We start from the raw sequence: 17,202 nt of genomic DNA, 5'->3' as shown, positions 1-17,202 counted from the left end.
AAATATTGTCATACAGCAATTTAGTATATGTCATTTTGTGAAAGCTGTAAAACATCTTCTACATAGGTGAACTTATGCAAATGAATGAAATAAGAATAATTTTTAGCTTCTATTTTAATAACTATTTTACAATAATTCTAAAAAATGTTGTTTAGTAATCTTTTATGGACATGTGCAGGAATCACACTGTAATTACAAATTCTTAAATAATTTTCAGTAAGAACTACATGAATATTCCAGCAACAGTATTGCAATGAAGGACACAATAGTGTATGGTGTGGGGTATGAACATTTGGCAAATTACTCTGTATATTGTAGTTTTAACCGTAACTTGCTGATGGATCTTTCATCTCGTCCCTCACACACCTGTCAATGGTTTAGAAAGAGTGCTTGTGCAGCTGGTTTAGGAGGCATACAATGTTTCATTGAGGAATGTTACAACACAGTTTTTCTGTTACTGTGCATCTGCTGTTGTGTGATGCAGCAGAAGACTGTTGAAGAATAGATTGGTAGATCAGGTAACCAATGAAGAGGTACTGAATCGAATTTTGGAGTAATGATTTTTATGGCATAACTTGATTAAAGGAAGGGATAATTTGGCTGGAGATATCTTGAGGCATCAAGGAATACTATGGGGAGTAAAAATTAACGGGGACCAAAATTTGAATAAAGTAAGTAGTTTCAAATAGGTGTAGGTTGCAGCAGTTATGTACGTAAGGCGAGATTTGCATGTGAAACATGACATCAAAACAATCTTTTGACAGAATACACCTCTCCACCATGCAAGATACAGTGTAATTTGTCACTGCTCTGGCTGCAACCAATGTGTTTACAAAGTTCACAGATATTATCACCATGGTTACTGTTGACTTGTACAGTGTTTAATGCTGTAAACATATTTGTTTCAGACCAGAGGGCCAACTCACCGTAGAAAAACATGGGCAGGTGCTGCTTTAAGTATTCTACGTCCTTCTCTGCGATTGGAGCCTATCCCAGAATCTGCTGTTCCTAGCTTATCAGAACAAACAAGAAACACATCGACTGAAGGTTGTATGATAAAAAGCAAAATGTTCCATTAAGTATATTTATTAATTTTTATGAGAAATAACGACCTTATCTTAACATTCTTGATGGTTAAATTAATCTGGAAACGCCCGCATCTCGTGGTCGTGCGGTAGCGTTCTCGCTTCCCACGCCCGGGTTCCCGGGTTCGATTCCCGGCGGGGTCAGGGATTTTCTCTGTCTCGTGATGGCTGGTTGTTGTGTGCTGTCCTTAGGTTAGTTAGGTTTAATGAGTTCTAAGTTCTAGGGGACTGATGACCATAGATGTTATGTCCCATAGTGCTCAGAGCCATTTTAACCATTTTTTTTCATCTGGAAATACACAGATGTAACACATAACATAGTTGGAAAATGTGACCTCTCTTTGTAAATGGAGGCATTGAGCAATCTGCAGACAACTAAACAAGACTTTAATTGTTGTTGAGCTTTTAGACAATGTCTTTCCTCAGAGTTAATTAAAAACAGCAACCATGTATAGATGGAGGGCTACATTGCCCCTTTGTTGCATCAACTGAACATATGAGTTGGCTGGAGTAGATAAAAGTATAAGGAGTTGGGGGGAGGGGGTGCTATCAAACAACATGTTAGGACAGTTCCCATCTACTTAAGAGAAGTTGGTGTGATTCGTAATATCACTTTCAGAGAGATAGAAAGGATTTTGGGAAAGGTGTTCTTCATAAAAGAACTTGTTGAAAGTAAGTGGGAAGTCCATGCAGATGATACGATATTCCTATCTGGGATGTATTCGCTGATAAAGTGATGCTTCTTTAGGAGCTGCTTTGTGAGGATAGTTGGAAAATTACGGATAGATATGAATACGTCACAGAATACTGTCCCATAGACTAGATTTGAAGCATGGTCATCAAACTCTTTTTTGCTTAAGGGCAAATATTGATATTGTAGGGTGGTGGGGTCATAAAGTGGCTGCTTGGAGACAGATTTGCTTTTCACCAAACCATGGTTACTGATAGAAGCTTACCACTTACTCCTTCGGAATCTATGTATTATAAGCTATTGCACCAAATACTTTTAAGTGAAAAAGAAAAATATATATTGGGACTAAATACATTTTTCTTAAGGCTTAATTAGTGACCAATTTTCCATACCTAAACAGATACTCTAACCAGTGCCATTGCAACAGTGTTCCATGTTTGCTTTTCCGATTTTTGTGTGCATTTACTAGGCATCTTCGTGCTCTACTATCCGAAATAATACCAAGTGGCTGCAGCAGACCATTTGGAATTGGTCTTCTGTATTTGGCCAAATATAAAAGAAAAGACGGTTTTAAATAATATAACTTAATTAATTCAAAATTGTCACAAAGGGATAGAGTGGCAGATGATAGCTTTGTAAGCTTTTTATACAGAAGGGTTTAGTTGTCAGTTTTACCTGTTGTATTATGTGTGTTTTTTGGAAGTAACTTTTATTAGAGTGAACACCTTTGCCAGTCTAACCTACGAGTAGTGTGGCCACTTTTCCCGATTGGACACCATGTTGACATCAATGATTCATAGATTCAAATGGAAATAAATTACAAGGAACCACATTTGTAGTCCAAAACATATTTCTGTTCAAACATTGATATTGTAAAAAAATATTACTCTCCACACAAGTGAAGTAACAAAAATGATATAAGTTATGTATCTTATATCAGACGACCACTAGAAAATAACGGAACAAGCTTTCTCTGTCAGTCTTACTGACAACAGTGGTGATCTAGACTAGAACTGGTCTGACCACACCTCGGCAGGCAGCTGCACTGTTCAGGGCAAAAAATACATTATCACCTTTTCGCCCAGCAGGTCCACTTCACCACACCCACCCCTACTAGTCTTATTATTAATTGGTAACCTACCCTTCTACTCATTGTGTCATAATATAACAGCCTTAATTTTATTGCATATTACTTGCTACAAACAAGTACCACATTTGAAGACTGCCATTTCTAGAATAAACATTCATGAACCCATGTTACTCCTGTTTGGCAATTATACCATAGCATAGCATCTGATCAGCATTTGTTGCACGTGCTGGTGAGTTACCAGCATTGGAAGACAAGGAATAAAACATTCCCCCTCTCACTTCTATCAACACTGCAGCGGCCGCACGTCGTAATGCTTTGCCTCTGATGTAAGTGCCAAACTTACTTAGCTTACTGCTGATTTAACCAGTCTCAATTAAAATTAAGCACTTCCTAAAGTATTACTCTCTTCATATTTTTGTCTGTGACTGAGCAAGAAAAATATTCTCCTAAGAAGCTCTTAACGTTAGTTGACTTTTTGGATTCAGCTGTTAATTGCACAATGCATATTAATATAAAATACAATCAAGAACCACAAGTCACACGAATGCTTGATTCAGGCCACAGTGGGACAGTTGCTGGATTGAAGTGTGGCGCCTTTTTGTGAAGGCCATTGTAAAACCTTCAACATAATGTGTGAGTGATTGGTTGTCACTGCAGATTCACTGTAAATATTTGGTTGGATTATGTTGAAGAGACTTTTTAGTGCGAAAGAGATGGCAGTTACTGAAGCTGAAATATTTGAGGGGGCCAACAAAAAGTGAGAGGTGGCACACTAAGCTGATGAGGATCAGGAGAAAGACAGATGACATGGCTTTGGAAGATTGATTGTAGCATTCCCCTATCTTGGTTCCAGATTATACATATGTTGCTGATGAACCTTGAGTGGCTAGGAAATATTTTTCCTAGATGTTCCATAAATAGCCAGTGTATGAGTGTGCCGTACAAGTGCTCGTTAGGGTGGTCCTTATTTGTCACCTTTCTAAACTATTAACTCCCACCCCCTTATATTGTTCCAATCAATAAAAAACTAATGTGCAAAATTTTAGCTCAGTTGGTCTACTATAAGATGATCCTCTTTGACCATGAAGTTCCAAATTTTTGCTATGTGAATTTTGCGTTACAATTATTATTATTATTTCCTTCACTTTCTCAGACGTTAAGTCCGGTTAAAAATGGAGTGATGCGGACCTTGATCAAGCATCACTTCCTTTTAACTGTACGGTATGTGTTATATTGCATTTAGGAACTTTCGGGTAATTGAACATATATCAATAATTACGGATTTCTGTAGTTGTATATATATGTTTGGATGTAGCTGTATTGCATTGATGTACTGGTGGATATTGTGTGGTATGACTCCTGTAGTTGATAGTATAATTGGTATGATGTCAACTTTATCCTGATGCCATATGTCTTTGACTTCCTCAGCCAGTTGGATGTATTTTTCAATTTTTTCTCCTGTTTTCTTTTGTATATTTGTTGTATTGGGTATGGATATTTCAATTAGTTGTGTTAATTACTTTTTTTTTTTTTTGGTGAGTATGATGTCAGGTTTGTTATGTGGTGTTGTTTTATCTGTTATAATGGTTCTGTTCCAGTATAATTTGTATTCATCATTCTCCTGTACATTTTGTGGTGTATACTTGTATGTAGGAACGTGTTGTTTTAAAAGTTTATGTTGTAAGGCAAGCTGTTGATGTATTATTTTTGCGACATTGTCATGTCTTCTGGGGTATTCTGTATTTGCTAGTATTGTACATCCGCTTGTGATGTGATCTACTGTTTCTATTTGTTGTTTACAAAGTCTGCATTTATCCGTTGTGGTATTGGGATCTTTAATAATATGCTTGCTGAAATACCTGGTGTTTATTGTTTGATCCTGTATTGCAATCATGAATCCTTCCGTCTCACTGTATATATTGCCTTTTCTTAGCCATGTGTTGGATGCGTCTTGATCGATGTGTGGCTGTGTTAGATGATACGGGTGCTTGCCATGAAGTGTTTTCTTTTTCCAATTTACTTTCTTCGTATCTGTTGATGTTATGCGATCTAAAGGGTTGTAGAAGTGGTTATGAAATTGCAGTGGTGTAGCCGATGTATTTATATGAGTGATTGCCTTGTGTATTTTGCTAGTTTCTGCTCGTTCTAGAAAGAATTTTCTTAAATTGTCTACCTGTCCATAATGTAGGTTTTTTATGTCGATAAATCCCCTTCCTCCTTCCTTTCTGCTTAATGTGAATCTTTCAGTTGCTGAATGTATGTGACGTATTCTATATTTGTGGCATTGTGATCGTGTAAGTGTATTGAGTGCTTCTAGGTCTGTGTTACTCCGTTTCACTACTCCAAATGAGTAGGTCAATATTGATATGGCATAAGTATTTATAGCTTTTGTCTTGTTTCTTGCTGTCAATTCTGTTTTCAGTATTTTTGTTAGTCTTTGTCTATATTTTTCTTTTAGTTCTTCTTTAATATTTGTATTATCTATTCCTATTTTTTGTCTGTATCCTAGATATTTATAGGCATCCGTTTTTTCCATCGCTTCTATGCAGTCGCTGTGGTTATCCAATATGTAATCTTCTTGTTTAGTGTGTTTTCCCTTGACTATGCTATTTTTCTTACATTTGTCTGTTCCAAAAGCCATACTTATATCATTGCTGAATCCTTCTGTTACCTTTAGTAATTGGTTGAGTTGTTGATTTGTTGCTGCCAGTAGTTTTAGATCATCAATGTATAGCACATGTGTGATTTTGTGTGGGTATGTTCCAGTAATATTGTATCCACAATTTGTATTATTTAGCATGTTGGATAGTGGGTTCAGAGCAAGGCAAAACCAGAAAGGACTTAATGAGTCTCCTTGGTATATTCCACGCTTAATCTGTATTGGCTGTGATGTGATATTATTTGAATTTGTTTGGATATTAAGTGTGGTTTTCCAATTTTTCATTACTATGTTTAGGAACTGTATCAATTTAGGATCTACTTTGTATATTTCCAATATTTGTAGTAACCATGAGTGGGGTACACTATCAAAAGCTTTTTGGTAATCAATGTATGCGTAGTGTAGCGACCTTTGTTTAGTTTTAGCTTGATATGTCACCTCTGCATCTATTATCAGTTGCTCTTTACAGCCTCGTGCTCCTTTGCAACAGCCTTTTGTTCTTCATTTATAATTTTGTTCTGTGTTGTATGTGTCATTAATTTCTGTGTAATGACTGAAGTTAAAATTTTGTATATTGTTGGTAGGCATGTTATGGGGCGATATTTAGCTGGGTTTGCTTGATCTTTAGGTTTCAGATATGTTATTCCGTGTGTAAGTGTATCAGGGAATGTGTATGGGTCTGCAATGTAACTGTTAAATAATTTAGTTAGATGTGAATGTGTTGAGGTGAACTTCTTTAACCAGAAATTTGCTGTTTTATCATTTCCAGGGGCTTTCCAATTGTGAGTAGAATTAATTGCTTGGGTGACTTCATGTTGCAAAATTATCACTTCAGGCATTTGTGGTATCATCTTGTATGTGTCTGTTTCTGCTTGTATCCATCGTGCATGCCTGTTATTTTGTACCGGGTTTGACCATATGTTGCTCCAGAAGTGTTCCATGTCTGTTATGTTTGGTGGATTGTTTATTTTAATGTGTGTGTTATCTATTGTCTGGTAAAATTTCTTTTCGTTTGTGTTGAATGTTTGGTTTTGTTTCCTTCTATTTTCACTTTTTTTGTATCGTCTGAGTCGTTTGGCTAATGCTTGTAATTTCTGCTTCTTTTCGTCTAATTGCTCTGTCGCACCTTGTTGTGAGATTTTACCTAACCTTTTTCGTTTTTTTTCCGAGATTTCATTTCTTATAAATTGTGTTAGCTGTCCGATGTCTCTTCTCAGTTTTTCTATTTTGATCTGTAGCCTGTGTTGCCATGCTGGTTTTGTGGGTTTCTTCTGTGTGTTGGTAGGTTCTGATCTCTGCCTAGTGTGTATATTTAGTGTAGTGAGTGCTCCTATATAAACCAGTAGTTGTAACTCTTCCATAGTTGTGTTTTCATTTATTTTGTTGTGTATGATTGTGTTGATAGTTTTTATTGTTGTTTCGACTTGTGGGTTATTTGGTGGTCTATGCAAGAATGGTCTAATGTCTGTATTTGTGTCTTTGTATTCTATATATGTTAGCTGAAATTTTTCTTCTATATCTAACATCTGTGTCATTTCGCGTTCTAATTGTGCTTGTTCTGGTGGCTGTCTTAAGATTTCGTTTTCCTCTGATTGTTTAATTGGTGCGTGTTGTTCTTTGTTTGTTTGCTCCGGGATGTTTGAGTCCATTACTGTATTTTCTTCTTCTTTTGATTGCACATTATTTTGTTCCAGTATTTGTTGTACTTGTTGTTTGATGTTTTCTAATTCTGACTGGGGTATCCTGTTATTTTTTATTATTACACGGATATGATCAGCTAGTCGTCGTTCTGTTAAAAATTTTAATTCTGGGTATCTGGTAATAAATGTTGTGTATACTTGTGATCTGTATCCAGTTGTGTTGGTTCCTAGGTTTGTTGCTTGGTAATAACAGAACATGAGGTGTCAATTAACTTCATCTGACCATCTCATCCTCTGTCTTTGTTTTCCTTCTAGGGTGGTTGCAGGAAGCATATCCTGCAAAACACCTCTATTTGGATTTAAATCATCTTCCAGATGGCTAGCAGTGTCGTTACCATTGTGGGCGGGCATAGGGTTCAAGCGTCGTCCCCGACCATGACGGCGCTTGTCCGAGGCTTCTTTAGTTCTGTCCTGAACCAACTAATCACACTAAAAGGGGGGGGTTAGCCCTATTATTATTATTATTATTATTATTATTATAATAACAGTAACAACAACTGCTGCTGCTACTGCTACTACTACTACTACCACTACCACTACTGCTGCTACTGTTACTAGTCTGCCCACTGTTGGTGGTGCTACTGAATAAAGTATTATTAGATATATCTATTTTTGCCAACCCAGTATTAAGACTTTAATCCTAATATTGTAATATATAATAAATACTATATTTATATTAATGGTAAACATTAAAAGTGTAGGTATAGATGGCTGTAGTAATCAGATGGCAATAAAAGTAGCAGCTTTCTTTCATAGATTTGGAGAATGCTGTAGGCTAGTGGCTAATTCTTAAAACCAGACAACTACTGTGGTAGTGGCAGAGAGTTTTGTGGCCGTAGTTGGCTGTTACTATCTGCTGTGTTACTGTTTGTGTTTCCTATATATTTGATGCAAGGTGAGTGAGTAATGTGTCTTATTAAAATAAATATTGTGGTAGTTAATTGTTACAGTATTAGCAAAATGTAATATTCCAACCTTTGCAACTGTGCTTTTGTGAACTGTTTGGGTTATCTGATTTTGTATTCAGACAGTTCTTAACAGAATGACATTCGTTTGGGAATTGTGGTCACTGGTCAGTTGCTTGTCAAAGAAAAATGGCCAAATTTTGCAGTTTATTTATCTTTTTTTTTTTAATACAACATGAAAAAATCATCATCTTGAGGAATACAGTGAACAAGATGAGCAGACAAAAATGGCAAAGACTTCTTCACGTTCCTCATCACGGATGTTAAAAAGAGACTTCAGTCTCTCTCATGTTGGCTCCAGTCCCATAAATTATTGTAGCCAAACTACCTTCAAACAAGCAAGTACTAAGTGTTTTCTTCTACAATGTACAAGTTGTAAATCTAACGACGAGTCAAGATGCACTATATGCAGTTCAGGAAGTTCCTATTTTTTGGTAATAAGCACAAATTCCTTCTAGAAGAACAGACCACTACTTTGAAAAGTTACTCAGTCTGTATGACAAATTTGACAAGAACTTAAGGCAAAGAAAAAGAAGAGAGTTTTATGTAGAAAACATGAATGATCCCTTTCACATAGCTCACTCTGATGCTTTGGGGCAGATGAAAAATGAAAAAGATAAGCAATCTTTTAACACTTCAGCACCAAAACAGATGGCGTGGCTTTGTCTCTGGTACTGATCATAAATTAAAACGCAAGGAAGGAAATGCACAAAAACAAACTGGAGTACAAATTACCAGAAGAAAAAGAATGTATGAAGAAATGGAACTGAGAGTTCAGCATCATCAAGAAGGCACAGAAGTGACAGTAGTACGGTAATGACAGTGAAAATTCCTCCCATCATTCAGCAGCAGTTTTTTTACTCCCCTTCTCTCTGAAGTTTTTGATAGCTGCAAAATTAGTGATAGAAATGGGGTTTACATAGTAATAGCTGCTGCAGAAACTTTAGGACTTGAATCTGAAAACCTGGTTACAAATCAAACTGCTTTTCAACATTTCAGAAAAGAAATTAAAGAAATGAGGTATGCAGAAATTGAGCACAAATTTAACCTAAAAGATTGCCAAGAATTAGTGTTGCACAGGGACGGAAAAACGCTCCCAGTGCTCAGACGTGTTGAAAAGATACCGTATTTACTCAAATCTAAGCTGCACTTTTTTTCTGGTTTTTGTAATCCAAAAAACCGCCTGCGGCTTAGAATCGAGTGCAAAGTAAATAGAAGTTCTGAAAAATGTTGGTAGGTGTCACCACAACTAACATCTGCCGTCGAATATATGTAGTGCTACACAGGCATGCTTTGCAGGCACAAAGATAAATAATGGCGCCAAAACCTCTGCATCAGTAAATAAACTAAAATAAAAAAAAGGTAGAAGATGAGCTTTTTCTCCACCCCGAGTTTCGACCACTGCATTTTCATACATTATCCAACAAAGTAAATAGAAATTCCATATTGTTCATCTTCGAATGTAGCAGCAAAAATAAATTTCGTTACACAAAAATACCAACAATGCACAAGGCTTTAGGATTGTTGCACGAGGTGATACGCTGGGGCTTATTGAGATTTCACGTAGCATCACCTATTGCTTCGTGGAATTTTGAATCATAATAAGCACTTTTATAGTGCCAAAATCAAGAGGGGAGTTATTTCTTTTACGGAACAAAGTTCAATTCGTGGTGCAGGTCTGTGATACGGGATTGATGAGAGCTACATCTGGCGATGGTGACTGCAGAGAGACAAATTATTTGAATGTTCAAGTAGAAGAAAAGCATTTAGTGGGCCAAAGTGTGGCCAATATCATGCACTAAAAGTGATTTTAAATGAATTTGTTAAGGAGCTTCGTCAGAAATTCCTGCCTGTGAATGCCGAAATTTTAAAAATTAAGGCACATGAAATTGCTAGAGAGCAGAAAATGGAAAATTTTAAGGCTAGTTGCAGCTGGATTGATCTGTTTGTGACGCGCTGAGGTTTTTCACTTCAGACGTGAACTTCACTTGCACAGAAGCTGCCAAAAAATTATGAAGAAAAATTTGTGGAATTTCAGTGCTTCATAATTACGCAGCGCACAGAAAAGCAGTACCTTCTTGGTCAGATAGGAAATGCTGACCAAACTCCGTATATTTTGACATGACGTCAAATTATATGGTTGATGTCAAAGGAAAGAAAGACATAAGTGTTCTTACGTCAGTAACACCTGCAGTAAAACTAAAATTAGAGGAAATCAAAATGGACTTGCCAGTAATTCCAGGTGGGACGATGTCAATTCTGCAACCACTTGGTGCCTGTTTGAATAAACCATTTAAGGACAAGCTTAAATGTATGTACACAGATGTGTAAAACGCGCAAGTTTGTCGCAATTGTGCCAATGGATTTATGATGCATGGAAGTGTGTTCCAAACCAGACTGTGCAAAAACCATTTTATAAATGTTAGATATCCAATGCACTAAATGGTACAGAGGACAGTGCTCTGTATGAAGAAATGAGAAACAAAGAATCGAGTGATAGTGATTCAGAACCATGACTGATATTTTAAAAATTTCATATAAGATGTGTATTACAAACCTAATAAAATTTTGTTTTAAATTTCAGCGTTTAATTTCTAAATTATTTTCATTCTTATTTTGTAAGTGTTCCTACTCTGCATTGCACAAGATCGAAAAGCATGGAGAGCTGCATCAAACCAGTCTACGGACTGAAGACAACAACACACACTTTATTTGAAGTCATCACTAAAAATGTATGAAAATCCGACTGGCAAGACTGTTTGGGATGTATGTCAATATGGCCAAATCCATGTTCTGAATTTTTTCCTACTTGTGACAAGAGATGGTTGCTAATAGGAACTTCCATGAATCGTCAATCACATGCAGTTTCCTCTTCACCATAAGAATAATAAGAATGTAAGCATTATGCCATGTATTCTTTCGTGTTTGCTGCTACCGTATTTACTCGAATCTAAGCCGCACTTTTTTTCCGGTCTTTTTAATCCAAAAAACCGCCTGTGGCTTAGAATCGAGTGCAAAGCAAACGGAAGTTCTGAAAAGTGTTGGTAGGTGCCGCCAAAACTAACTTCTGCCGTCGCATATATGTAGCGCTACACAGGCACGCTTTGTAGGCACAAAGATAAAATACTGGCGCCAAAACCTCTGCGTCCTAAAAAAAAAAGGGGGTGGGGGTGGAAGAAGAGTTTCTTTTCTCCGCCCCGAGTTGCGACCACTGCATTTTCATACATTATCCAACGAAGTAAATACAAATTCTGTATTGTTCATCTTCCAATGTAGCAGAATTTCAATGTACTACGAAAATCCGACTGGCAAGACTGTTTGGGATGTTTGTCAATATGGCCAACTCTACGTTCTGAATTTTTTCCTACCTGTGAGAAGAGATGGTTGCTAATAGGAACCTGATGAAATGTGAATCACATGCAGTATTACCACAGTCTAACATTATCTTCACCATAAGAATAATACGAATATAAACATTTTGCCGTGTATTCTTTTTTCGTGTTTGCTGCTATCTCATTTAAATACTTTCTGCCTAATAAACTACGAAACTTGAGTGAGACAACAGCAAATGCGGAAGAATATACGTATCGTGTCATGTTCATATTCGTATTATTCTTATGCTAAATAGTGATATTGTCAGAAATGAAGTACAGCAACTGACTAGATTTATAAACCTAAGATGACTCTAATTTCTGTGCAGAATGTAATGTACTAAAGAGGCGTTTGCAAAGATTTTCATAGGGAGAAAAATTTTTGCTAAACTCTCGTTCAGAACATCTTCTATCATACACGGTCTATTATTTGGTTCTTGTTGATCATTATCAAAGAAAGCAGCAGTGTAAGTAACAACAAATAGCAGTCTCTTGCCATTGTTTTGCTAATGAGACAATTCCTCCATTTTTTAAATTGTAAGTGGCGATAGTGCGCACAAAAGCAAGCCATGTCGCAAGCGGCGACAGGTCTACATCTACATCTACATCTACATCTATACTCCGCGAGCCACCTTACGGTGTGTGGCGGAGGGTACTTATTGTACCACTATCTGATCCCCCCTTCCCTGTTCCATTCACGAATTGTGCGTGGGAAGAACGACTGCTTGTAAGTCTCCGTATTTGCTCTAATTTCTCGGATCTTTTCGTTGTGATCATTACGCGAGATATATGTGGGCGGTAGTAATATGTTGCCCATCTCTTCCCGGAATGTGCTCTCTCGTAATTTCGATAATAAACCTCTCCGTATTGCGTAACGCCTTTCTTGAAGTGTCCGCCACTGGAGCTTGTTCAGCATCTCCGTAACGCTCTCGCGCTGACTAAATGTCCCCATGACGAATCGCACTGCTTTTCGCTGGATCATGTCTATCTCTTCTATTAATCCAACCTGGTAAGGGTCCCATACTGATGAGCAATCCTCAAGAATCGGACGAACAAGCGTTTTGTAAGCTACTTCTTTCGTCGATGAGTCACATTTTCTTAGAATTCTTCCTATGAATCTCAACCTGGCGCCTGCTTTTCCCACTATTTGTTTTATGTGATCATTCCACTTCAGATCGCTCCGGATAGTAACTCCTAAGTATGTTACGGTCGTTACCGCTTCCAATGATTTACCACCTATGGCATAATCGTACTGGAATGGATTTCTGCCCCTATGTATGCGCATTATATTACATTTATCTACGTTTAGGGAAAGCTGCCAGCTGTCGCACCATGCATTAATCCTCTGCAGGTCCTCCTGGAGTACGTACGAGTCTTCTGATGTTGCTACTTTCTTGTAGACAACTGTGTCATCTGCAAATAGCCTCACGGAGCTACCGATGTTGTCAACTAAGTCATTTATGTATATTGTAAACAATAAAGGTCCTATCACGCTTCCCTGCGGTACTCCCGAAATTACCTCTACATCTGCAGATTTTGAACCGTTAAGAATGACATGTTGTGTTCTTTCATCTAGGAAATCCTGAATCCAATCACAAACCTGGTCCGATATTCCATAAGCTCGTATTTTTTTCACTAAACGTAATTGCGGAACCGTATCAAATGCCTTCCTGAAGTCCAGGAATACGGCATCAATCTGCTCGCCAGTGTCTACGGCACTGTGAATTTCTTGGGCAAATAGGGCGAGCTGAGTTTCACATGATCTCTGTTTGCGGAATCCATGTTGGGTATGATGAAGGAGATTTGTATTATCTAAGAACGTCATAATACGAGAACACAAAACATGTTCCATTATTCTACAACAGATTGATGTAAGCGAAATAGGCCTATAATTATTCGCATCTGATTTATGACCCTTCTTGAAAATGGGAACGACCTGCGCTTTCTTCCAGTCGCTAGGTACTTTACGTTCTTCCAGCGATCTACGATAAATTGCTGATAGAAAGGGGGCAAGTTCTTTAGCATAATCACTGTAGAATCTTAAGGGTATCTCGTCTGGTCCGGATGCTTTTCCGCTACTAAGTGATAGCAGTTGTTTTTCAATTCCGATATCGTTTATTTCAATATTTTCCATTTTGGCGTCCGTGCGACGGCTGAAGTCAGGGACCGTGTTACGATTTTCCGCAGTGAAACAGTTTCGGAACACTGAATTCAGTATTTCTGCCTTTCTTCGGTCGTCCTCTGTTTCGGTGCCATCGTTGTCAACGAGTGACTGAATAGGGGATTTAGATCCGCTTACCGATTTTACGTATGACCAAAACTTTTTAGGGTTCTTGTTTAGATTGTTTGCCAATGTTTTATGTTCGAATTCGTTGAATGCTTCTCTCATTGCTCTCTTTACGCTCTTTTTCACTTCGTTCAGCTTTTCCTTATCAGCTATGATTCGACTACTCTTAAACCTATGATGAAGCTTTCTTTGTTTCCGTAGTACCTTTCGTACATGATTGTTATACCATGGTGGATCTTTCCCCTCGCTTTGGACCTTAGTCGGTACGAACTTATCTAAGGCGTACTGGACGATGTTTCTGAATTTTTTCCATTTTTGTTCCACATCCTCTTCCTCAGAAATGAACGTTTGATGGTGGTCACTCAGATATTCTGCGATTTGTGCCCTATCACTCTTGTTAAGCAAATATATTTTCCTTCCTTTCTTGGCATTTCTTATTACACTTGTAGTCATTGATGCAACCACTGACTTATGATCACTGATACCCTCTTCTACATTCACGGAGTCGAAAAGTTCCGGTCTATTTGTTGCTATGAGGTCTAAAACGTTAGCTTCACGAGTTGGTTCTCTAACTATCTGCTCGAAGTAATTCTCGGACAAGGCAGTCAGGATAATGTCACAAGAGTCTCTGTCCCTGGCTCCAGTTCTGATTGTGTGACTATCCCATTCTATACCTGGTAGACTGAAGTCTCCCCCTATTACAATAGTATGATCACGAAACTTCTTCACGACGTTCTGCAGGTTCTCTCTGAGGCGCTCAACTACTACGGTTGCTGATGCAGGTGGTCTATAGAAGCATCCGACTATCATATCTGACCCACCTTTGATACTTAACTTAACCCAGATTATTTCACATTCGCATTCGCTAATAACTTCACTGGATATTATTGAATTCTTTACTGCTATAAATACTCCTCCACCATTGGCGTTTATCCTATCCTTGCGGTATATATTCCATTCTGTGTCTAGGATTTCGTTACTGTTCACTTCCGGTTTTAACCAACTTTCCGTTCCTAATACTATATGCGCACTATTTCCTTCAATAAGAGATACTAATTCAGGAACCTTGCCCTGGATACTCCTGCAGTTTACCAATATTACGTTAACTTTTCCTGTTTTTGGTCTCTGAGGACGGACGTTCTTTATCAACGATGATAATGTCCTCTCTGGTAAGCCGTCAGGTATTTTATCGTTTCGCCCAAGGGGGGGTCCCTCTAACCTAAAAAACCCCCGTGTGCACACCACACGTACTCTGCTACCCTAGTAGCTGCTTCCGGTGTGTAGTGCACGCCTGACCTGTCTAGGGGGGCCCTACAGTTCTCCACCCAATAACGGAGGTCGATGAATTTGCAACCATTATAGTCGCAGAGTCGTCTGAGCCTCTGGTTTAGACCCTCCACATGGCTCCAAACCAGAGGACCGCGATCGACTCTGGGCACTATGCTGCAGATATTAAGCTCAGCTTGCACTCCGCGTGCGATGCTGGTTGTCTTCACCAAATCAGCCAGCCGCCGGAAGGAACCAAGGATGGCCTCAGAACCCAAGCGGCAGGCGTCATTCGTTCCGACATGTGCTACTATCTGCAGCCGGTCACACCCAGTGCGTTCAATAGCTGCCGGAAGGGCCTCCTCCACATTACGGACGAGACCCCCCGGCAAGCACACCGAGTGCACACTGGCATTCTTCCCCGACCTACCCGCTATTTTCCTGAGGGGCTCCATAACCCGCCTAACGTTGGAGCTCCCTATAACTAATAGGCCCGCCCTCTGTGACTGTCGGGACCTTGCTGGAGAATCGGCCACTGGCCCAACAGGCGAGGCATCCTGTGGTGGCTCGGAAACGATGTCATCACCACTAGGAAGCACCCCGTACCTGTTGGAAAGGGGTAAGGCAGCTGCCACGCGGCCAGATCCCACCTTTGCCTTTCGGCCAGGCACACGCGAGCCCACCACTGTCCGACATTCACCCTGGAGTGATGGCTGACCAGTAAGATGCTCACTGCCGGAAGACGCAGCGACATCAGGGGTTCCATGTGATTCCAAGGCCACCGAAGTAGGCATAGGTCTCACCACAGTTGCCCCAACGCCACTACGAGTAAACACTCATTATCAGAATTCGACAAACAATGCATGACACAGTACAATAATGCATTTTCAGCTTAGAGTAACGTAAACACCTATAACAAAGAGAACGGCTTTTATCAAAGCAATGGACCAACTTTGTTTCGATTTGGAGGTGCGGTCTAAAACATTTCTCTCGCCTTGAATTTAGAGTCTCTAATTTCAGGTGTGGCTTAGATTCGAGTAAATACGGTAGACTGGCAGTATTACTGACCTGACAAGGCGAGGAACAACTGCAGGGGGTCCCTGAAATCCCAACATATTCTGCAGAAGATCAAGCGTGGCTGTTTCCAGTCAGTAGAGAAGTGGGGTTTAGCTGTTACAATTCAGGCAATTTGCTGTGATGTGACAGCAAGCAAAACACGTGGAGTAAATGGAAGTTACACAAATCTAGAAAAATAGTTCAGTCACAACCTACAGTATCTCCCTTACTGTCACAGTTTTGAAATTGTTGTTGTGGACTTGTTTTGACTAACTGAAGTTTTGGCCTGGATGTAGTATTTTAGAAGAAATGCAGAGTAACTTGGTCGAAAACAATAGACTTAAGACTTTGAATGAGGAACAGTAGTTGGATCTAGATGCATGGAACATTCCACTTCGGAAATTAAGGAATTCAATATCCTGTGATCCACAGCGTTAATAGTATGCCAAGAACACCAAATATCAGGCAGTATCTGTTACTACGGACAACACAGTGGCCGACAGCCTTCACTTAACAATAGAGAGCAGCGGTGTTTCCATAGAGTTGTAAATGCTAACAGACATGCAATGCTGCATGAAATAACTGCAGAAATAAATGTGATGCGTACAATGAACTTATCCCTTAAGACAGTGTGGCGACATTTGGCGTTAACAGGCTATGCCAACAGACGACTGACACAAGAGACTTTGCTAACAGTATTATATTGCCTGCAGTGTCTCTCCTGGGCTCGTGACCATGTTGGTTGGTCCCTAGATGACTAGAAAATTTTGGTCTGATCAGATGAGTCCCAATTTCAGCTGGTATCAGCTGATGGTAGGGATTGAATGTGGCGCAGACCTGCACGAAGCCATGGACATAAGTTGTCAACAAGGCAATGAGCAAGCTGATGGTAGCTCCATAACGGTGCAGGCTTTGTTGACATGGAATCGACTTGGTCCTCTAGTCTGATTGAACCAATCATTGGGTGGAAATGTTTGTTTGGTTTCCTGGAGACGATTTGCAACCATTCATAGACTTCATGTTCCCAAAAAA

At 39.1% G+C, this 17,202-nt stretch overlaps 1 protein-coding gene across 2 annotated transcripts in view; it reads left to right on the top strand.

The window, feature by feature from the left end:
• Nucleotides 1–17,202, top strand: part of LOC124616124 (kinesin-like protein KIN-7M, chloroplastic) — a 276,601-nt gene that overhangs the window by 161,766 nt on the left and 97,633 nt on the right. For both annotated transcript variants that reach the window (XM_047144390.1, XM_047144391.1), the window contains one exon: nt 909–1,047. In XM_047144390.1, coding sequence (XP_047000346.1) covers nt 909–1,047 — 139 coding nt within the window. The remainder of the gene's footprint in view (nt 1–908; nt 1,048–17,202) is intronic.

This window comes from Schistocerca americana, chromosome 5 (genome assembly GCF_021461395.2).
Source record: "Schistocerca americana isolate TAMUIC-IGC-003095 chromosome 5, iqSchAmer2.1, whole genome shotgun sequence".
Taxonomy (NCBI): Eukaryota; Metazoa; Arthropoda; class Insecta; order Orthoptera; family Acrididae; genus Schistocerca; species Schistocerca americana.
The sequence above is the reverse complement of the archived record's forward strand: the minus strand, read 5'-3'. Positions and strand labels throughout refer to the sequence as shown.